The following is a 24,470-nucleotide window of genomic DNA, read 5'->3' on the forward strand; positions in this document are numbered from 1 at the left end:
TTCTTTTGTCTGGTAGGCCTGGTAATGGTTATATTGTACAAGTTAAATTCATCAGTTGTCATCTTGCTCCCTCTGTTGGAATATGTGAAGAATTATTCACATAAATGTCTCCAGAATGCTCAGCCCAATCCACAAGCCATCAATAAGAATCTCTGTGTATTAAATGCTGTTTCTTTCACATTTTCATTATACATCAAATTTTTTTTCTCATTGGTTTCATTAGATTCATATGCTTCCCATGATGGTCATTTATTTCAGTTTGAAAATTTTGCCTAAATGTTAAAATTTCAAACAGGGCCTAAAGGTGAGTTCGTTACCAAATTATCTGGTGGATGGAATGTACACAGCAATTCAGTTAACAGAGACTAACCAAAATTATTAAGGACAAAATTCATCTCGATAGACTGGCTGACACCACATGTAGTCACCAGAAAATCTTTCAGCTCTATTCCTTATCTTGACTAATAAATCTTTTATTCTTCTTTTTAATACTCTATTTTCCTTTTTTTACTGAAGTTGGAAATATGAGGGATACTCACAGGCAAGATCCCACTACTTATCTGTATGGGAGCTTTGACCTCCATTTTTGACTATTTTTGAGTAGTTTTCTGAATCAACCTTGGCCTGTTTGCTCAGATAAATCAATCTGATGCTTCTCTTCTCTTCTTCCTCTCCCTCAGATTCTTTTTTTCCCCTTTATTATAGTTTTTTTTATTTACAAGATATATGCATAGGTAATTTTTCAGCATCGACAATTGAAAAACCTTTTGTTCCAACTTTGACAAAAAAATCAGAGTTTGAAATAGTGTACAATTAGCCTGTGAAGGAAATAAAAAATGCATGCAGACAAAAATAGAGGGATTGGGTCTCCCTCGGATTCTTACAGAATCTTATATGGCCATATAAATGCCATTTTAGTTGAAATATGTCATCAGCATTGCCTACTAAAAGTTCAGAACCTGTGATAATGATAAGTCTATCAAGACTGAACATTCATGCATTATTTCTATTTTTAATTCATCTTTTTACATAAGAAAATGGTTGTCTGTATCAGTTTGTTTATAATATGAGTTATCATGGAAGAGGGTCTATGTCTATGTAAGCCTACATGTGTAAAAAATATGCTATTCAATGAAAGACAGATGTTTGTTCAGAGATCTGGGGGATAACATGGACTTTAACTTAATAGAGCAAAAGCTAAATGGATATTGTAGTAGTAGTCTATTATTCCATGAAATGCAGCTTGTGGCTCATGGGAGTTTACATAGCCTATTACCAATTTTTATAGTTGGGATAATAATCACTTTAATGTCAATTATGTCATAATTTTTATGGATCTTTAAGACCCATGACATAAAAAGTGATCATTTCAGCTAACTAAAGTTTCTGCTACATGTAGTAGAGGCTAAGGTCCACTTTCAACAAATAGTGAAACAAGAAAATTTTGGGGGGAGTGTACTCATTCTCTCCCACCTCTTATCTGACCCAGGGCCTACAACAATTACACTGCCCCATCCCATCTTGAACAACATTTTATGCTCCCAAATCTTTCTTCAATTTTCCTCAGATTGAAAATTTCTTGTTTTGAGTTTTCTTCCCTCAGGACCACTATTTTTTAAGCTGAGAAATAACTAATAGGAAAAATAAACCATATCAGTATAACTACTGCTTATATGTTAGTAGAAAATAGCCAGTCTTTTTTCTGTCTCCCCCTCTTTTCCAAACTAAATTATATTATCAGCATTGGAAAGGACTTGAACTACTAGAGGCAGTCTAGTCTCAGTCATTCTATAAGCTAGAATTCTTTTTATAATATTCCCAATATATTGTCTAAGATTTGCTTAAAAAAAAAAACAGCAAAAACCAATTCATTTTTAATAGAGAACTCACTAATTTCCTAAGGAACTAATTCCATTTTCAGTGGTTCTTATTAAGAAATTAGATAAAACTTTAATTCTTTCACCTGCTTTCTTACAGAATCTGTAATTTCATTAGGAGTAATTCTTACAGTGGGAACTTCCTCAGCCAAACTGAATATAATTCAGTCTATGATTTAGTAGCTAAGCCCTAGGGAAGTGCCAGAGACTAAAAACTTCAAGTCCCATTTCTGATCAAGCTACTCAGCCTCTTAAGACCTCCAGCCAAGATTCTGAAGCAATAATTTGTAGAGCAATTGTCAGTCTGCATTTACAAAAGGAAGGACTATACCACTCCTTCTCCCTATCCACAAAAACAAACAAAAAATCCCAAATATTGCAAACAATCATCTAGAGGAAATGTGGTTTTTTTTTTTTTTTCCCTTTTCTTTCTTTTTTTTTATAATTACATACAAGTCAATCTACTGATAAGAATTTCATGGCAAGAAGAGCAGGACCTTGAAATACAGGAAGAGAATGTTAGCAGTCTACTAATTCATAAAGAATCTCTGTAATCACAAAATAGGCTGGCACAAATTTGTCTATATGCCTTGACCTGAAAACAACTCCACTAAATATTTGATGATGATGATGGCAAAAGAATGCTTAATGCTTGGTAATGTTTTCTTTAACACAATGTGATACAATAATAGCAGAAATAGAAAAAGTACCTGGCTACAATATTTATGGTTTCTGAACTGAAAGGAAAATAAGACATTTGAATATTAGAATAAATTATTCTTGCAATCTACAACCATTTTACAGGCCTACTATGTGTCAGATACATTTGATAGATGCTGTAGGGGATACAAAATGAATAATACATGCTTTGAAGGGATTGATAATTTAATACGAAAGGAAAGTATTTGCAAATGACTATAAGGTGGGAAATAAATACATAAAATGGGATAAAGTATTATGAGGGTTTAGAAGAATGAGAAATCATTTTTTTAGCTGTGGCATTTGGAGGATCAATTCTTCTGGACTATGAGAGAGAAATATGGAATGAGCAAGGTTTACAGGAGAACATTCCAAGGCAAAAAAGGAAGGTAGAAAAAAATAGATTATTAGCAGGGAGGGATTTGAAGAAAGAGGGAAGATGGAGAAAAAAAGTCCATTTAGACTGAAATATGACCTACATGGATAAAGAATGAAATATCATTGTGGAAAAATAAATTGAAACCATATTATAAAGGGTTTTGCACAATTAGGACAACTTAGTCCTGAAATACAGCCCCCAGAATTACAACAGAGCTAATTCACTAGCCCTAACACAGCCCTCATCCCCTTTCTACTTCCACTACCAATAGCATTCCAACCAGAAAAACTGAGGAAGGTAGTACTAAGGCCTTAGTTTACCATCTGTCTTGACCTTTAAGGAGAAAAGGAGAAAGGCTGATCAAAGAAAGCAAATTCAGCTTTTTGCCTCCTACATTGGCTCTTTAAACCTAAATCCCCAACTCTTCCCCTTCCCAGTTATCATCCCATAAAGGAATTCTATTATACCACTTTCTTTCTGTGATAATATAAGAAGTCATCCTTTCTTGTCCCACAATGCCCCTTGACAGAAAATTGTTATTTTTCCCTTAACTGCAATCAAAACTATCATTCCCATGGTCTTTAATAGTAAGAAAAATAAATAAAAAAGGTATAATTTATTTTGATTATTAATTTCACAGCAGAAAATCCCAATAGTTTTATTCTCTTCTCTGAATTAATCTCCTAGAAAATAACATTCAAACCATTCCTCCTGCTCCAGTTTTGTCTTTGAGGAACACATTAAAGGGATTAAAGTGATAAACTAAAGGAAATTTTGAAAATTTGCATGTTTTAAATCTTCATTCTTGCTTTATATGCAAATAACCAGTCTCAAACTTTAATTATTCATGGGTACCTCTACCTGATTAAATCTATTCTTTTAGAGCTTGAGTTTGTATTCAGTCCATCAAAATCTGTTTGGGTCTAGATCAAGTTGAAGCTTCCCATAAGAAACGTTTTGTTTTGAAATTCTAATAGCAATGTGTCAGCATTCCCCAAATCTATTTAACCAACCTAACCTCTCAGTGAGGAAACCCCAAGCTAGCAGTGGGCATTTCCATTTCTGGTCTCTCTAGGCAGACCTATCATGTCCTTCAGCCTGAGGTTAGACTCTCCTCGATTTCCTGTCAGGGAGCCAAAAAACGATGAGGTTTGGCACAGGGCAGGGAGTTGTGGGAACCCCCTTCTGGTAGGCGCAGGTTCTTTGTAAACAAATTTACGAAGCTGAAAAGTTAAACTGGCAAAAAAAGTTTATTGGCACAGGGAAGTCAGTTTTTGCAGACTGACTTTCTTAGTGGCAGGTCCCAACAGAGAAGTAGAGATCTAGCAGAGAAATCTGGACAGAGAGATAAATAGGGTCCTATTAGGGAAATAGGTGAGAGAGGTAAAGAGGGAGTAACACTGAAAAGAGAATGTCTTTTCAGCAGTCAGAGGGTCAAAGCTATGCCAAGGGAAGAGAGAGGTTCCTTGGCATGATTAGGTCCTCTGCAAGGAATGAGCCCCAAGTTGCCTCTTTTTATAACTGAAACTTGGCTGGAGGCTGGGGGGCATTTTGAGTTGGAAACAGACAGATTTTCAGAATTGAATACAAATTTTCATTTGAATGAGTGTCCTTCCACTAATCTCCAACTCAATAGAGTTGGATAGAAATCTTGATCTCCAGCTCAGACTAAGTAGGAGTGGTCCTGGATTCAACTAGTCTCACCCAGATAACAGAATGAAATCATTTTATCTTGAATCTCTGGGGCTGGTCTCTCAGGGGAGAGAGCTTCTCTGAGGGAGTTTCCCAAGTTCCACCCCCCCCCACCCCCCCGCAAAGTCTGAGAGAGAGTGAGAGTTTCAGAGCTCCCCTCATCAAGCCCAAGGCCCCTTTCCCTTCCTTTTGGACACAATGATAGTCTAGCATTTGCCCCATACCTTTCTCATTAAGAAGATTCATATCTGATCTCTCCTCCAATGATTTCTCCCTAGACTTTTATGACGATCTTTAAAGTTACCCTAACTCTTCTGGACATTTCATTGGTGATAATCCCTAGAAATTTTCTCTTGCTCTTAATTTATTTTGGCAAGTCAATTAAAACAGAAAATAGTTTAAGTAGTGTTTCAATAGACTTATGTAATGTTAAAGTTGGAAGAGAACCTAAATGCTATTGCAACTCAATCTTTCATTTTACAGTTGAAAAAACTGAGGCAAGAGAGGCAAAGAAATCTGTGTGGTTTCACATACAAAGTGTCAGAACTACAATTTCAACTCTGGTTTTCTGACAGGAAATCCAGACCTCTTTTCACTATACCACAATTTGTTTTGTTCTTTGGAGTAAAGTTTTAGTTTCTTCATCCATTGATGTAGATGAGAATATATCCCTCCTTTTCTCTCTAAAATAAAACCCATGTGGCATGGGACTATAAAGCCTAGGATGCCATCATCTCGTTGATCTCAGATCTCTCCCAGATTTTGATCCTATGCCACCTGATAGCTGACAGTAGCAGTACTAAAACTGTCTAATAACACTCATCCCCACATTTCACCTTCAGTCCTTCACTGGTCTGACCTTCTGAATGACACAGATGTCTCTAGCTGCACCCCCCCCCCCCCAGGGATGTTCTAGTCATGGTGCCCCACTACAAATCCCACTTTTCTTCTGCAACTGTAGAAGCATAGTATAGGGAATAAAGGAATAGCCTTGTAGTCAGGAAGTTCTAGGATGTCATAACCTCTCAAGGTTCCAGAAGCTTTATAAGACTAAAAATTTTAAAGAAAGTTTTCAGTCAACATCAGCAGAAGTTTGTGTAAAAGGTGTTCTGTATATAAATTAATAAATAAATAAATAAGCTAAGTCAGAGCATGGACAGAGAGAAGAGAGCCTTGGATTTATATCTGATTTGGAAGGCAACATGGTAAAATAGAAAGTGGATTATCTCTGGAGTCAGAGAGCCTGGATCCAAATACAGTCTTTGATCATTATTATTTATAGTGTGTAGGACAAGTCATGTAATGTTTCTGGTGAGAGACCAGAAGATAGTCCAAGGTTTTGAATCAGTATGAGACTGGAGGGAAGGAAGATCATGGTAGTATGTGGAAGTAAGGAGATAATATGAATAAAAAGCTCCTAGAGCAACCAGAAGTGAATTCAGGCATCCTCCCCCCACTTTTATTATTTCTCTTATTAGATCATAAGCTGCCCAATGGCAGGGGCTGTTCAATTTTTGTTTGCATATTCCCTAGCATCCAAAGCTGAATCTGGCACAGGATAGACAAAAAATGTTTGCTTGTTGTTTGTTTTAATGATCAATTGCTAGAGAACAGAGAAACCTAACTATCTGGGTCTCCTAGGTTACAGATGTAGTTATCTTCCAAAAGCCATCAAAGCAGTCATTTTTTCTGCACAATTTCCTTTTTCCCTTTCGTTCCCCATAACTGAATAAAGGGGGCTGAGATGCACAAATTGTCTTTTTTTCTTTCCCACTCCCATAACAGGATCATGCCCAGAAGGAAAATGATCTGAGTATGGTTCATCTACATTGTTCCAGAAAAACATCAAATTTTCTTTTTTGTTGTTATTGTTGAACAAATAGATGCTTTTGGAATAGTTAAGGTACTGTCATTCACACCTTTAGTATAAGATTATAATGAATAGAGAAATCCTATCAAAGACAGACTATCAAAGAGAAATAAAGTCTTTAGGCTGGATTTTAGTGATCATTAAAAGTATAGATATTACATCTCTCCTGCTGGACCATCATCTACATTTAACCTCCTATGAATGAATATCATCTAGTTATGTCCATTTAGGACAATTCCTGAAGGAAATCAAGGAAATCATAGACTAGGATTTTAAAAGTGGAATAGAAAAATGGGCTAAGTAATTTCATAATAAAAAGTGATTTCTTTTATTATTACATTATCAAAGAAATTTAAATTTATAGATTTTTAGCATTTTATTTCAGAATTCCAATGAATAGCCTGAATGTTATCAATTTGAAGACAAAGACTTATTCAAGTGATATTGACTTATATCTATGCTAATATTTCTTTCTGTCTATTGAAAATTGATAATGGTATTAAAAAACAGCAACAACAGGATATAAGGAGGCTTTTAACTGAAAAAGATATAGCAGGTCTAGTGATTTTCTCTCCTAGCAAAATGAATGTTAGAAAGTATATATTAAAAGGAAGAAAAAAACCAAAACCATTAGGGCAGACTAATCAGAAAAAAATCTATTTTTTCTCTCAAATGATGTTCTCTCTGGCTTTCAGTCAGAAAGTATTTCTTTATATAACAGAGTATAAAAAGAGTCCATGCTTGTCCCATTTTCACAAACCAGTTAAAATTATATTAGACCAGAATGAGTGTCTTATTGTACAAAACATCCTCTTATATCTGGGTTACTTTGAAATAGTCTTTTAATGAAAACTTGCATACTTGCTTTCCCTTTGGCAGAATAAATTACTTAAAAAAAAAAATAAGAGGATGTAAAAGACCTAGGAAAACAAATATAAAGACTGTTAAAGACCAAAAGTATTAAAAATCCATGCTTCATACCTTCGATTTAGAAATTTTGATATGTATATTCATAGATAATGAAGTTAAGAGAAAAATCTAAAGGCATCTTGTGGTTTGATAAAATTACATGATTAAAATACATCTGGTTTACGATTGATTTTTAATCAATTGATGTTATGATTATTTCTTTTTTATTTTTTAATTATTATTAGTTCGAAGGTTTTAAGCCTATATTTTACAGTTATAATTTGCAGTTCTCTCAATTTTAGTGATCTGGAACATGTTTTCATAAGACTATTGATAAGTTACGATTCTTCTTTTGGAAATTGTTCATATTTTGGGAATGGTGCAGCATAGATTCAGTTATGTCTTTTCCAATTACAACTGTCCCACAAATGAACTGCAGCTCAAAGCTTTAAAGAGAAATGAATTATGGTAGATAAAATAGTTACCCAATCAATCAGTATTTTGGGGTTATGTCTAATCTGTATCTGGCATTATGATAGTTTTCAGGTGGGGACACGAGAAATATTAATTAAACCCTCTACACCTTCAGAAAACTTTCAAACAAATTTTTTAAAAATTAAAATCTAATACATGTGAATTAGAAAACATTTCTGGCTTGTACATTAAGCATGATACATCTCATCAATATAATAGGAGAAGATAAATGGTTATTTGAGATAGAGTCATCAAAGAAGGTTTCATTGAGAAAGTGTGGCTTGAAATATAATCCCAATATAGGTAAGATTAAAAAAAATAACATTTATTTTATGGTCAAGTAGAGCAAAGTGTTAGTCAATGTATTATCTTTACCAGCAAGGAAGTTTATTTGCTTTTTTTCCCCTCTAATATTTGTATAATATTTGATTTTCAAGAGGAACATTGGTGTAGTCAGCTAACATATTTGGATTTAGGGTATTTTAGAGTTAGTGTTCAAAAAGTCTCAAGAGCAAAGCTTGATTTGCATGACAATTTTAAAATGCCAATATTTACAAAAAGACATCTTTTTGACTTGCAATTTAAGTACACATGCAGAATAAGTTAAAAAGCATAAAGAATCCCTTTACTGCCTTCTGATTGTGGGTATTGATTCAGATTTTTCATAGAGATAGGATTGAGGCCTGAATGGAGCTTCATTATTCTCTGAAGACATTAATGAATTCAAATTTGCAAAACTGAAATTGAGAAAGTCAAAAGTAAATTGCAGAGAAGCAATCTAGAAGGGGAAAAGATCTGGATAAAAACTATGCTCTCTAAAAGGACAGTATACTAGTACAAAATAAAGATAACTTAGGTTAGAAATTTCAGAGAATTATCCCTAGAACTGGATGGAATGCTTGAGATCCCTTAATTCCTTCAGCTCTCTGATGAGATCAATGGAGAGCAGATGAGATCAGGTGAATTGTACCAAATCACAAAATGAGTGATGACAAATTGGATACTTTTAGTTCTGTAGTGTTATAAGGCACTCAATTCTAAAAAAAAATATTTATTTTTCAGATGGGTCTTAGCCTGCCCCTCTTGCTGGGGCCTCACTGGGAATTCCAATTTGAGATTTAGAGGGACAGAATGCAGGTGCTTGAAAAATTAGTGTCTCAGAAAAGACAGACAAGGAGGAAAGATTAATGAAAGTAAAGTCTTTTTCTTTCTCCTCAGTAGGAGGCAATGGCCAAGCAGAACTAGAGATAGGAAAGACAGAATACCTGCTTTCAGGTATCTTGCTGTATATGTTTCCCAAAAGACAACTTAGATTGAAGCAGAGTGACAGCTCTCACTTTAAAAACTAAGAAAAAATTTATAAAAAGCTTTCACTCTCTCCAACTCACCCTTCCCCAACCCTGTGTTTCTGGTAATTTTCTCAAAATGACTTAAAAGAACATAAGGATGTAAAATTGTAAACTATACCTTAAATTTTATTTATTTACATTTCAAGCTCAGAAAAGGGAAAATGGGGCAGACTAGTGACTACCTTGGAGGCAGCAAGGTTAGAAGATAGAACTCTGGGCCCAGAATCAAAAAGACCCAATTTCAAATTCATCCTCAGACACTTTTGAACTGTGTCAGACCGGGAAAGTCACTTAACTGCCATTTATCTTAAAGCACTGGAGAAGAAAATAGCAAACGATTCCAATATCTTTGCCAAGAAAACTTTGTGGACAATATCGGCATGCTATGATCCATGAGATCATGAAGGGCCAGATACAACTATATGACTGAACAATGATAGTCACTACTTTGAACACAAAGAATTTTGCCAGATCAGAGATTGATATTTCTATCCAAAATATTAGGGTGGTTTGCTGGAGGCTTCTCTAGCTAAAGGTATGTACCATCACATTTATAATTTTATTAATAATTTTTGATTAGCTTCCCAAAGGGCAGAACTTAACATGAATCTGGTGTTTTCCTTTATTATTTAGAATAAATGTATTTATTATGTAGACTCAATGAGCTCTTTGTTGTGGTGGTAGAATAGTTGGCTGGGAGAAGTCATTCCAAAAAAATCTCTAATCCCTGAAGAATGAGTAGGAGCCAGAGGATTTTGTGGAGAAAAGGAAATTTACAAACTGGCATTTCCCAGGATGAAGGAATTGAGATAGTTGGAAAGAATGTGGCTTCAATTTATCAGCTCAGAAGAGTAAGAAAGTGAGTTTTCCCATATATTTAATTTCATTCTCCACCCTAAAAAACATTGCTAGATAGCAGCACATGATGCTTTCCTTAAAATTTAAATTCCAATTCTTTTTAGTACTCCAGTGACATTAACCCAAATCAAATATATTGAAGTATAATTTCAAGGGACAGAAGCAGTCTGAAATCCCTTTTAAATGGGTAAAGCTTTTCATTTTGTGATCATAGATAAGATTAAAATGCATTTATCCCTAAGAGTGCTAACAGTTGTCAGACTCATTCATCTGAAAGTATAAATGCCACAGATGGCACTTTGCTAGGAGAAAGGACATAGTAGAGAGGTGAGTGGGGAGTGTATATGTGTATGATGGGACAAGAGACAAGAACAGTGACAAGGACAGAGAGAGATGGGGACAGAGACAAGGATAGAAAAAACTAAACTGATGGCCAAAGGAAAAAAATATCTTTTAGAAATGGAACTGGGATAGGATGTAGTGATTTTTCTAATTTACACCTTAATCCTCTTGAATGTCTTGCTATTACATTAGAAAATCTTTACTTCCTTTACATATACTTTACTTTGCTTTACATTAGAAAATACATACACACACACATATATACATATACATTTATATTTATATATAATGTTCTTGGTGGTTTTCTGGAGGTCTCTGGGGCAGCCTTCTTTTCAGTAGAGTAATCACCACAAAAATAGCCAGATGTTGAATTCCAAAGTCCAAATTCTCTATTGTCTCCTTGCCTGAAGCCCAGCTAGCTCTCTTAAAGGCCTTCAGGAGTCTTAGTTTCAGTGGAGAAGCTAAAGAGGAGACCTGCCACCTCTCTGGTGAAGATGAAGATGGAAATGTATCTCTCTCCTTGGCTCCGAGAGCTTGAGTTCCCACCTCAAATTCTTTTGTCTTCTCTAGCTCTGAATGAATCTGGCTGAGGCTCCTAGCTTATATGTTCTACACTGAGCATAAACCAATCATTATATCATTAGGAAACCATTATTTGTTGTAAGATTAAATCAATCATATTGAACTAGAGAATCATTAATCACTATGCTAAACTAGATAAAAGTCAGTGAAGAAATCTATCTTTGTTATTAAATCTGACAATGAATCTTATATGATTTTAATGTGCACACTGAAGACATATTGTTGAAGGAAAGCTTCAAGTGGTACATTTTTCTATCACATCAAATGTCTTTTTGTATGGAATAGTATAGCATCTTATATTCTCTATATCTCTTAATTAATGTCATCTACATAGATGAAAGCATTCTGTTCTATTCTCTTCATCAGTTCTATTATCTTCATCAAGGGCATTCTTGCTGGGTCTCATTATTAGATATAAGCAAAAGTGATTTTTCAATTGTAAATACTTTGATTCTATAATACTAAGAACTGCCTAGGATTCACCTAAGCTTTTTTTAAATTTTCAGCAATTAAAAAATTCATTTAATTTACATTTCTAAATGTATCATTTCCTATTATTCTTTCAAGGATAAAACTTTCAAGTTTTATAAAGCACTCCAACAAAACTAACCAATATTCATTTTTCTAACAAATTCAGGCTTTCACACTTACAGTTATCCACTTCTTCAAACAAGGGAGGGAAATCCATTTTCTCAACATTTCTTTGGGGATAAGCTTGTTCAACATATCTATATATCATATAAATATATCTGTTAGTTTTCACTTATCTTTTTATTATTTCCATCTATATAGTCACAATTATTACATACATTGTTTTCCTCAATCTGCTTACTTGACTCTTTATCAATTTATGTCTTCCCATTGTTTTTGAACTTTTTATATTCATCATTTCTTAGATTGCAGTGAATTTCAATTAAATTCTATCCTAGACTTTTATAACTATATGGAGGCAGAGGTTATGATTATTCCTAAAACATTTTAACTTCTTCAGTAGTTCCTCAAATATTTATTTACGAGCTGTATGATCCAGGTCTAATCATTCAAGAATCTACATGTCTCAGTTTCCTCATCTGTGAAAATGAGATAATAGCATCTACCTTCCCAGGGTTGTTGGAAGATCAAATGAGATATTTATAAAAACAACAATTAGAACAGTGTGTGTTCTGTGACCAGCACTATATATAATATTAGCTATTTTTAATTATTATTTTTAAATCTACTGCAATCATTTTTTCAAGGCTGAATTCTACTTGATTATCATTGTCACTCATCATGTAAGCTCACCATATTAGTCTAATCGAATTTCAAATCATTTTTTTTTTCAAATTTGCCTTTTCTAGTAGTTGATGTTAGATATGAGAACAAATCCCAATATCTGGGGAAAAAAAGGTATTAGGAAGAATTTTATTAGGTTATTTGGCAAAAGAGACAAGTGGGAAAGGTGAAGTTAAATCATACAGAGTTCATACAGGACAATAAGGACTTTTATTTAATTGACCTCACATAGGTTTTAGGCAGTTTGCAGAAAAGAACAATTTGAACTGTATATCATCCAGTGAGTATAAACATTCAATCTGAAATAGGAAATCCAAAAACCCAAATTCTGGGCAGCCCCCAAACATGGCCTGAATTGTTCTCAAAAGAAATACTCTGTGGGGTTTGAGTGTATGTGTATAGAATCTAAGCATTCCTCACAACTGTCTGCTTTCCCTGAGATCCCTGAATTTGGATCTCTACTCTAAACTTTTGGGTTAGACAATTTTCCAGGTACAAAAAGCTAGCTTCAAAAAAATATAATAATTAATAGGAATTCAGAAAAATATATATATATAAATGTCCTTTTCGTTATATTCACTTTTTTCTTTTTAGGTATGCAAGTGGCATAGTTGGTAGTTTGAATTCTGCCTCTAGCATTTACTATTTATACAATCCTGGGAAAATTACTTAACTTTTCTACGTGTCTTTATCTGTAGAATGAGGACAGAAACAGTCCCTACATCACAGCACTGTTTTGAACATCAAATGAGATAACACACTCCAATGTTAGCTATTATTTGTATCACCTAATTCAGCCCTTAATTATATATTGTCCTATTCTGTGTGCTGATTTTTTTCATATCTACTGGTCTTTTCTTCTTAAATGGATTACAAGCCCTGTGAGAGTAGAGACCAAGCTATAGCACATCTACCAAAATAGTAAGCTCAGTACTTTCTGATTAATGTTTTAGCATAATGTGATCAAAGGACCTAAACATACCTATGAAAAACAAAGAGGTTGATATCATACAGTACACAACAGGAACTTAAAAAAAAGTTATTCATTAAATTGAATACAGGATCAAGCCCAGAATTTATGCATTCTTTCAGTGTTAGAGCCAACAAGAGGTTTATTATAGAAAGGAAAAGCAGAACTTCTTGATGTCAATTTAAAACTCTAAGTATGATTCCTTTGATAAATTATTGTGATTACATTGTGTATACATTTGAAACTTCCCTAAAGTTGCTTTTATATCCTTTGGGTTAATGTTTGGTAATTGAATCCAATTTTGCAGCTTTATTGATAACATATATTTCAATTTCATTTTACTAAAAACGTACTGTGAAGCATATCCATATCAACATTTTTATTATAGTATAAGAATTTTCTTCCCATAGTCACTGTGCAAAGCTTTCTTCTGTAGAGTTTTAAATAAAGTTATTTTTATTATTTTTAAAACTATAGTCATGCAATAGAATCAGTTATTTCTGATGCCAATCAGACTTTCTCCCCATATTAGATCAGAAATAATCAATAAGATCAATTGAAATAAAGCCAAAATGAACAATTGCTAACACTTTATAGTAACAATACATCATTTTTTAGAGAGATTTGTGCTTTGCAAAGTGTTTTACATATAGTATCTCAATTGATCTTTACAACAGTCTTGTGAAATAGGTGCTATTATCAACCTTATTTTACAAATGAGGAAGCTAAGGTTTATAATGAGGTCAAGGGACTTAGCCACAATTACATAGTTGGGTAGTATCAGAATCTGAATCATGATTATAAAGTAACAAAGCAACAAACACAGTACTTGGAGAATCATCCCCTTCCTCTATAGGTACATCTGTATATTACTTTAAGACAAAATGATTACTATCTTTCGACTTGACTTGTATTTTTCTAGTTTATAAAATTGCATGTTGTAATAGTGCTCATTATTTCACAAACACAGTGGTAGCAAAAATTGTAGTTAGAAATTTCTGATTACTTTATCAATAAGAAGGAATTATCTGTCAGATGAGTTAAAATAAAAAATAAAGATGACAACAACAAAAAGACACTGTGTGCTATGAGCTATGTATATCATCTGAATTAGCATAAATATTCTATTTTTATATAGGCATATTTTCATCTCTTTATAAAATGAATGAAATTCAAGTTATATGTGTAAGAAAAAATTTATTGAACAAAGGATAAATACAAGATATAATTTTAAATTATAAATATTGGATTCTACTAAACAGCTTTTTTATATGATTTCATGCTGAAATGTTAAATTTATGTGTATTTTTTCATGATATCAGAGAATAAAATGAAACTGCTTGTTAGGAGAGTGTTCTATGACTCTAGACATCTCAGATTTACTGTTAGGTAGAGGCTTGCCCCATGGACACACAGATCAATCTGATTCCTTCTTTAAAATAATTCTAAAGTAGTGATAGTTCAAAATACTTCCTTTGTTTGCCACTTTGTAATCATGATTTAGCTCTGAAAAATTCATTCTGGTACCAATTTAGTTAAAAAAAAAAATTGCAAGATGTGGAAGATTGCTTGGTTTCCATTTGAATGCTGGTATTGATTACTGGAAGAAGGGAAGAAGATAAACAAACAGAAGTTGTTCCAGGATACATGCCAAAGTTTCTTTAAACTTCAAAACATCAAGGTTATTTCAGTCAAATAGCTGATTAACTCAGTAAAGAAATTAATCAAATTCTGCAATCAGCAAATTGCCTAAATACCAACAAAAAATTGATGGCAGTAATCCATATACATATGTAATCTGTGATAATTTTCCTACCTCCAGCCTAACAGTTACTGTGCCCTCCACGCCTCCTGTCAAAGGTTTCCCATGAAATCTCAGATCTGTGCAAAAAGAAATGTGAAGAGTATATGACTTGAGCAGTTTCCACTGTGATGGCAAGGATTGAAGGCATATCTGGAAGGCACATATGCTCAGAGCTCACTTTGTGTCACTTATATACCCCCAGAAACACATTTTTGCCTTTTGTCTTTGGGAACACTTCAGTTACAAAAAAAAAAAAAAAAAAAAAAAAAAGTGATTTGTGTTTCTTAAAATGAAAGTTTATTTCCTATGAGGATTAATGATAAATAAATATGGTCATATTTTCCAGAAGTTGCTGAATTAGCAATTCCTCATAATTGTGTGTGACAGTGATTTATAATGTAATTTAATTCATTTCAAGTATCTATTCATGACAGATATTTAATTTTGTTTAAGTTTGTGCATTACCTCTTTCAGCTAAAACACAAGTAATGGGAGAAATCAAGATTGCCCTGAAAAAAGAAATGAAAACAGATGGAGAACAGCTAATAGTTGAGATCCTTCAATGCAGAAATATCACCTACAAATTTAAGTCTCCTGATCATTTACCAGGTATCTATTTTATATATATATATATATATATATATATATATATATATATATATATATATATATATATATATATATGATATATGTAATATGTGAAAAAGCTCATTTGAGGACATTGGATATGATACTAAAGATCTTAATGAAAACTAAAATTAGTTAAAACTTGAATTATTATTGAAATTTAAGTCAATTACTGCTATTTCTTGCTTTATTGATATTTTAAAACATATAGACCAATACTTGCTAAAAATAAAAAATTTGTTTTTTTGAGAAAATTGGTGTTATTTAATTTAATACTTAATTTTTCTAATATAAATTATCATGAGACTATAGATTTCAGGGAAGAAGCATTATAAAATTTATTTCTTTAGGTAGTGGACAGTTTGTAGAGGTAGATATTATAATAAAAAGAAATTTGGACATGGAGTCAGGAGGAATTGGAGTTCAAATATTGTCTCTGATATTTGCTGTTTGTGTGACTATCAGTAAGTCTTTTAAATTCTCAAAAACTCAGTTTTCTTAGCAGAAAAATAAAGGTGATAATAGGATTATTTTTCTCAGAGTTACTGTGAAGATCAAATGTATGTGAAGTGCTATTTTTAAAAAAATGTTCTTTAGTATTATTGGTCAAATGAGGCAGCAGTGGACTTAATAAAAAGCTAAATTCTTATCAACAGATTTGTATGTGAAGCTGTATGTAGTCAACATTTCTACCCAAAAAAGAGTGATCAAGAAAAAGACAAGAGTATGTAGGCATGATCGGGAACCTTCATTCAATGAAACATTTAGATTTAGCCTGAATCCTGCTGGACATTCTCTTCAGGTAATTCTCTACAACTATGTGTGTGTGTGTGTGTGTGTGTGTGTGAATTTGAAATAATTTTGTCTTTTTAATTCTTAAAATAATTTTATTATTTTAGATACAATGAGTTATGACAAAGATTTAAATAAGCTCATTTTAAAAGATAAAACAAGCAAGGACCATCTCCAACTGGACCCAGATGATTCTAGAGGAGAAAGTGAAGCCAATGACCTTAATATAGCTCTTCCTCACTTGATTCCAATTCATTTGCATGTCATGGCATCACCTCCCTGATATGGTCCTCTTCTAGAGCAGACAAACAACACTGGTATATATTCATCCTTTTCATTTTTGATATTAGTAATTTACTTTTCTTCTTTCTCTTTTTAAAATCATTAACTAATGGCTTATCTTTTTAGTTTTCCTCACATAATCAGAATATAGTTTCATTTATTTGTTCAATGGTTTTCTTACATTCAATTTTATTAATCTGATCTTTGATTCTCAGGATTGGAGATTTTTAATTTGTTCTTTTGTAGTTTTTTTTTTAATTGTATCCCCATTTCATTGACCTGCTCTTTCTTTATTTTATTGATGGGCAGTCATTATTTGAAATTCACTGTCAAGTAAATTAGTATTGCTTTTCTTGGCAGCTAAAACGCCACCTACAATAAATCTTCACAGATCCCTCTTAATGTTAGTGTCTTTCATCTGTTGATTATCTCCAGTTTATCCTGTGTCTATCCTGTTCATTCTTAGTTTTCTGCATGTTGTTTCTCCCCCTACCATTAAGTTGTAAGCTCTTTGGGAGCAGGCACTTTTTTTAAAGCAGTCTTTGTACTTCCAATGCTTAGCACAGTGACTATTGGAACATAGTAGGTGCTTAATAAATATTTTCTGGCTATTGATTCTCCCCCCCCAAAAAAAAGATAAAACAAGCAATCTGACCAGTATGTGTTGGTAAATAATTCACAGCTTGCTCTCTAGTTTGTTTTTTTTTTTAATGTGCCCAATAATTTTATATATATTAACTTTTCTCCATTCTTGTCTTGTCTGATGATCATCAAAACAATAACTCAAATCCTAATTTGTAGCTTTGCTGATTTCCCAGGTGTAATGACTACAATGAAAATTTAACAATCTATTCTCAGAAACGTATACAAGTGCTAGCACACCCAGCCTAATCCCTGTGTAAATGAGAATTTCAGAAATCTAAAGTTTTAAATTAGAGGGTATAGAAGATTTACAATCAGAGAACCTGGGTTTTAATGCTGGCTTTGCTATGTGAACCCTTGGGCAAATTATTTATTCTCCCACTGGAACTTTATTTCTTTATCTCTATATAGCTTAGCATATGAGCATGCTGCTTACCAAAGAACAGTCACCACATGGGTATTATAGCTTCTTTTGCCTGGCTACCTGTAGTTTCAAAACTGGGGAGACTGAAGCTGTGCTACTAGTTACTGCATTGGGGTGGGGAGGAAGGGAGAAGAGATACCTTCCTCTTTTACTCCAGCTCCCAGAAATCTGCCCTGGGGTATTGCCAGTGATTTCCACAGAACTCAGGAGGTTGTGCCATGATAAACTTGAAACCAGTAGTGCAGGTAGGACAGGGCAGGGCAGCTAGACCACAGTAGAAGGATTTTTGAAAAATCTAAGAAACAAGCTCCATCTTAGGGTTCCATGCTGGGATGGCTGGTGGCAATGGTTTGTAAATCTAGGAATACAGATGACACAAATATCTCCCCAGTTTTAAAGATACAGGCAACCAATCAAAGGGAGTTACACCACTTAAATGACGTGGGATGCAGATGGCTCTATGTTAGGCAAAGTATGCTCAAAAACTGAGTTACATGTAGAATATATTAGAAGACCTAAAAGGTTTTTCTAGTCTTACATTTAAAATCCTATGATCTCATTTTTATACTATTATGCTATATTTATATTATTATTTACATATTTTATACTATTTATACTCATCTGTATACTATTTTATACCAGTATATCATATATATTTATTTTTATACTTTTTATTTATGATATAAATACTATTTATATTTATACTATCCTGATTTATTAAAATTAATATCTCCCAACATAACATTTGACCCTCTTCTTCCACTCTACACTCTTTTCTCTCTGAAATAAGCACAGTTGTTCAGTAATTTGAATGTTCCTTGGCATCTCCCTTCTTTGGGACTGGGACATAAACTCAACTTTTCCAATCCAGTGGTCACTATTTGAGTTTTCCAAATGTGGTGGGATATTGAGTGCAGATTTTAATAGTTATTATCTTGTAGGATTTTTAATAGCTCAGCTGGAAATCTGTTACCTCCACTAACTTTACTGTTAACAATATTTCATAAGCCCTACTTGACTTCACTTTCCAGGATATTTGGCTCTAGATACATAGTATGGTTTTCAAAGAGGTAGAAGAACTAGAGACCAAATTGCTAAAATTCAGATTTTGGAGAAAGTAAAGGAGTTTCAGAAAAAGAAAAGAAAAGAAACAAACAAAAATCCATCAACTTCTGCTTCATTGACTACACTAAAGCCTTTGACTGTGTGGATCGAAACAAAACTTGGCAAGTCCCCAAAGAGATGAGAGTACCACATCATCTTATTTGTCTCCTAAGCAATTTAAATGTGTGTTAGGAAGCAACATTTGGAACTGAACATGGAACAAGTGATTGTTGATAATTCTCCCAGCAACATTAATTCCAGCTTTTAATTAAGCTAACTTGGAATTTTGTATTATGTACTCAGCATAGAAGTTAAATAAATAACATGAGAAATAAATAACATGAGAATTTTCTTCTTTTCCAATTTTAAAACAATCTCAGATATTCAGATGATACCAATCTGATGGCAGAAAGTAAAGAATTAAGAAGCCTCTTAAGGGTGGAAAGAAGAGAATGTAAAAGCTGTCTTGAAGTATAACTTTAAAAAACAAACAATAACTACTATATGTGCGTATGTGTGTGGGTATACACACACACACACACACACACACGCAACTGGTCCCATCACCTTCTGGCAAATATAGGGAGGAAAAAATGGAAGCAGTGGCAGATTTTATATTTTGGCATTCAAAGATCACTACAAATGGCAACTGCAGTCATGAAATTAAAAGACACTTGTTCCTTAGAAGGAAAGCTTCTGGACAACATACTAAAAAGCAGAGACATCACATTGCCAACAAAGGTCCATGCAGTCAAAGCTATGATTTTTCCAGTAGCAGTGTATGGAGTTGGACTAAGGAAAGCTAAACACTGCAGAACTGGTTCTAATAGCCTTGCTGGAGAAGACTTTTGAAAGTCCCTTAGACAGCAAGGAGATCAATTTAACCTTGTCAGCCTTTTTAGGTAAAGTTTTGGAATTTGTCGTTTTCTTGTCAAATCATAACATATAAATCCTGAGATTAACTCAGCCAGGACAGAAGTTCAAAATTTTTCTTAATAGTGATTTTTTACTGTGACAATGGGCTATAATAACAGGAATTTTGTGGTGACAAAATTTCAAAGTATTAGACTCCTCCTCCATCTATTCTTTTGCCACTCAAATTGGATTACTTGTCATCCTTGGAATCCCCTTTCTCTACCTCTTACATAAGGAAATTCTAATTTTCCTTTATAATCCAAATCAAAGTATATCTCCTCAAGGATGTCTTCCCTGATCCACCAGCTGATCATGATCTTGTTCCACTTGGACTGCACAAAGCACTGAATTTGTACCTTTCTAATACAATTAGATTTTATTTAGTAATATGGTTTATTCATACTTGTTATTTATTCCCTCTACTGAATTATTAAGTTCTATGATTGTGTCCTCTGTGAACTTTGTCTATTTCCCAACCCAGCTTACCCTCAGACCCAAGAAGTCTACAACACAACTGTTGCACAGAAATAACTTATAATGAATAAAGCTTTCTGATTAAACTAATTTAAACTTTAGGAGCAAATGACTTAGCCTACCTCATTAATCCTATCAGAGTACAAAATTTACTGAAATGAATCTCTACTTGGTGTGATTCTAGCTATATAGAAAGAAAAAAAATTAAATAAATAGTAGGTTGTTGGGGGTTTTTTTCCCCCCCAATGCCTTTTAAAGTACAATTTCATTCCCCTTATATTTGAAGGTATGCTTGAAAATCAAGAGGGAAATGATATGTCTTTCTTACCCCATCAGCCCTTACCTAATACAGGAAAGCCAAACAACTTCCTTTTCTCTTTTCTCAACTTTTTGTATAAAACACAAAAGGGCTCTGTCTGTTCTAATCTTTAAATATCAATAAAGAAGATAACTTCTACTACAGAGAAGGAGACTAACTTCCTTAATCTAAGCATGATGCCGAGACTTTATATTTATTTTTTCTTGACTTCCAGAAATCAGGGGAAGCAAATCTTTCAGCTGGTAAAGCCAGGAATTTAATTACAGAAGTCTTGAGACTTAGTTGACTCAGTCTTCCCTGAGGAACAAATCTGGGATAATTCTCAGAGTATATCTCTTCTAACTGATTTCAAATATGCTATCTACCTCCTTACAATTCTTAACTAATCTCCATATTTTCTTGGTTCTCATGAAGGTTGAAATATGACTCATTGGGTGATATTGCCCTCAAACCTTTTTTTCCTAAAATTATGATAAAGATGAGACTTATCTCAGGAGCCAACTGAAAAATAAGGCAATCTATCTCTAATCGTACTATCTTTACATAATGCCTAGTAGAGTGCCTTATCAATATTTAATGAGTCTTTTAAGCATAAGCAAGATTTTTTGATAGGCAAAGAGGAGGCAGTTAGGTGGCACAATATATAGAATAATAGGGCTGGAATCAGAAAGATTTATTTTCCTGAATTCAAATCTGGTTTCAGACACATTAACTGTGTGACTCTAGCCAGTTTGCTTAACTGGTTTCCCTCAGTTCCTCCATTTGTAAAATGGGCTGGAAAAGGAAATGACAAGTCATTCTAGAATCTTTATCAAGTAAGCCCCAACCAGGGTCATGGTTAGAGTTAGACATGATATGAAAATTTTAGAAAAACAAAATAATGATAGGTAAAGAGGACAAAAGGTCATTCCACACCAATGCTACAGATTCAACTAAGATTCCATAAAAATTTACTAAGCATTAATGGATGCAAAATTCCAGAAGATTAAAATGCAAAATAATATCATCTAGTTTTATGAAATTGACTATTTCATTTTTCTAGCATTAATATTCTAGTTGATTTCATATTGCATAATCTGGAACCAAGATGTTTGATAAAGTATCCTGCACATTGGTTTAGTATATCTATTTTAATCTAAGCATACACAGATTTATGTTTGGAATGGTGAGAACCTCAAGAATGTACAATTTGTTTCAAGGAATATTAAGAAATATTAAAGTTCATTTATAGCATTAAAGTGTTCTGAGGATTTCTTTGTTATTGTAATTCTTCCATGCCCCTTTTTCATCTTTATCTTTTTCTCCCACAGTGAGAAAAATGTCTTTCAAATGGCTTGCTTATAGTGATGGCTTAATAACTATATGTTGAATTGATATGAATTATCTAGAATAAGATAAAGTAAATTTCTGACTTTCTGTCTTCTAGATTTTGCTCGTCTCCAATGGAGGGAAGTTTATGAAAAAGACATTAATTGGTGAAGCTTATATCTGGCTTGACAAAGTGGATTTAAGGAAAAGAATAGTAAACTGGCACAAACTCTTGGTCAGTCCTACTCAAACACATTGAAGAGAGTCTGGTTAGGCTTTAGAACTTTACAGACTATTATCTTCTATAAAGAGCATCAAATCAGTTCTATAGATTGATACTATTGTGTTTAACTAGGCTTTCAGAAGGAAAAAAAAGACAAGTGGGAAGATCAGATGATGAATCTTCAACCTTGTAAACTTGTTGTTGATGAAGTCAACAGGCAGCTCTGGGATCCCAATTAAAAGGATATATGATTTAAAGAAAGGAAGCCTTGTTGATATAAGACTTCTCATGGTCACCAATAGGAACTATGGAAGAAGTTGAATGCTGAAGGCAATGTGATTACTTGGAGCTGCTCTGACGCTGAAAGTGATGGTTCAAAGATCAATATGGTTTGCAATGTAACACAATGATGTTTTTTATGCAAAGGCATCGGGGGTGAAAACAAAGGACTGACTTTATAAATCTCACTTTTCAAAACTATAGAAGTAGTTTCTCTGAACCTTAGGCTCTCTCTGATTATTCACTATGGTAAGAGTATACTGCAGGATTGATTCATCCCGTTTTGTGTACAGTCATGGCAGAGGTGTGGATTTTATTTTTATGAATTAAATATATATATATATGTATATGTATATATATATATATGCCTTGGAGCATGAGCTCAAAGGAGATTTCATGGTGTAAAGCACCATTCTTGAAACCTATATTATGAAAGCACATTTTTGGCAAAGGTTGACATGATTTATACTGAAGATAGCCCAGAATAGAAATTAAATGGAATATTAAAAAGGCGATATTATTTATTGTACAAATGAGCTGCTATCCTGGAAAAACAGACATGAATGACTTGGTAGTGAAGAATTTTGCCTCAAAAACAAAATAATCCCAGTGACCTATCACAAAAATATAGAAGATTATTTATTTTCCCATAATTTAGTCTTTGGAGAAGACTATTTGAATAATAATAATATAGGCTATATGTACCAAAGGACGATTTAACTTGTCTTGTATGAGTTAGAATGCATGAGAGCCTATTCTTTGTGGAACTGAAAATAAATTAATTATCCTATAGATTTAATTTCTATTGAGTGGCATATTAGGAGACAAAAATATTTCCCTCAAATAAATTTTATATTAGTCTCTCTGTAGTGGAAAATAAATTGGGATGACTTTTTACTCTTGTCATTAAATCTTTAAAAAATATGTATATGTATATACATATTATATATATATATATACATATATATATAATAGCATGAAAATCCTAACATCAGAAGCCTACCTTTCTATCATACTTCTGCTTCCCTACTTCATTTTGGTCAAATTCATTACTGGGAAACTTGGAAAAATTGTATAGTGTGACTATTCAAAATACCAAGTTTAAAAATTTTATTCTATTTGAGTGAGGATTTTGACACCAGAAGATGGATAATTCATTTCTTTAAATATTGAACAAAATGGTCTAAATTCAATATCTTGGATCGGGTGGAAAATAATCTAGTACTAGAATTTAGAAAAAAACTGGGTTTTAGTCCGAGTTCTGACAATGATTCCTTGTATAATCTTAAGCAAGTCACTAAACTTCATTGTGTGCCCATGTCTTGTGTATAATGATGATCTTAATAGCTTCCTTTCCTACCTCACAGGGTTGTTGTTAGGATAAAAGTAGGCCATATACACGAAAGCACTTTGCACAATATAAAGAGCTATACAAATATAATGAATAAGGGTCAAACATGTTGAGTCTCTCCTTCCAAGACACACTAAAAGCCTTCTTACCCCTTAAAAAAATCACTTTATATTGGCTAAAAAGAAAATAACATCACCTTCAAATCTCATTTTATATATAAGGTGGAAAATGCTTTTCCAAAAGTATTATTTTTCATTTACCCATTTGGGAAAAAAAACCAAAATTAAAATATATATAAATAGACAGGATATGCAAAGTTGAAGCCAAATGAACTATTCCCTTGTTAAATCTTTTACTCCACTCTCACTTTGTCTCTAAAGCAAAATTTCAGAGCTAAGCAACTCAGTCTAAGTTTGTTGCTTTAAAATTGCTGCTGTAATTTAGATTCAATATTCCTCTGGGAAGAGGAGGTAGTACAGTTCTCACAGTAGCAACTTTAACTTTGAATATTGTGGCTTTTTTTTTTCAAATGAATACATATTTCAAATGTAGTTTTCTCTGTAGTTAATATTAACTAGAGCTCTTGATTCTGCATGGACCTTCAAAATAACTGGAAATCATTCATTACAACAAACTTTATTTGCATTAAT

General features: G+C 33.1%; 1 protein-coding gene across 6 annotated transcripts in view; it reads left to right on the forward strand.

Annotated features, from left to right (window-relative positions):
* PCLO (piccolo presynaptic cytomatrix protein) overlaps positions 1 to 23,016 on the forward strand; it is a 513,527-nt gene extending 490,511 nt beyond the window's left edge. For all 6 annotated transcript variants that reach the window (XM_031938652.1, XM_031938653.1, XM_031938655.1 and 3 more), the window contains 3 exons: positions 15,555 to 15,689; positions 16,364 to 16,509; positions 22,086 to 23,016. In XM_031938652.1, the coding sequence (XP_031794512.1) occupies positions 15,555 to 15,689; positions 16,364 to 16,509; positions 22,086 to 22,226 (422 nt within the window). In that variant the 3' untranslated portion in view covers positions 22,227 to 23,016. The remainder of the gene's footprint in view (positions 1 to 15,554; positions 15,690 to 16,363; positions 16,510 to 22,085) is intronic.
* The last annotated feature ends 1,454 nt before the right edge of the window (positions 23,017 to 24,470 follow it).

The sequence above is a fragment of the Sarcophilus harrisii genome, chromosome 5, assembly GCF_902635505.1.
Source record: "Sarcophilus harrisii chromosome 5, mSarHar1.11, whole genome shotgun sequence".
Classification (NCBI taxonomy): Eukaryota; Metazoa; Chordata; class Mammalia; order Dasyuromorphia; family Dasyuridae; genus Sarcophilus; species Sarcophilus harrisii.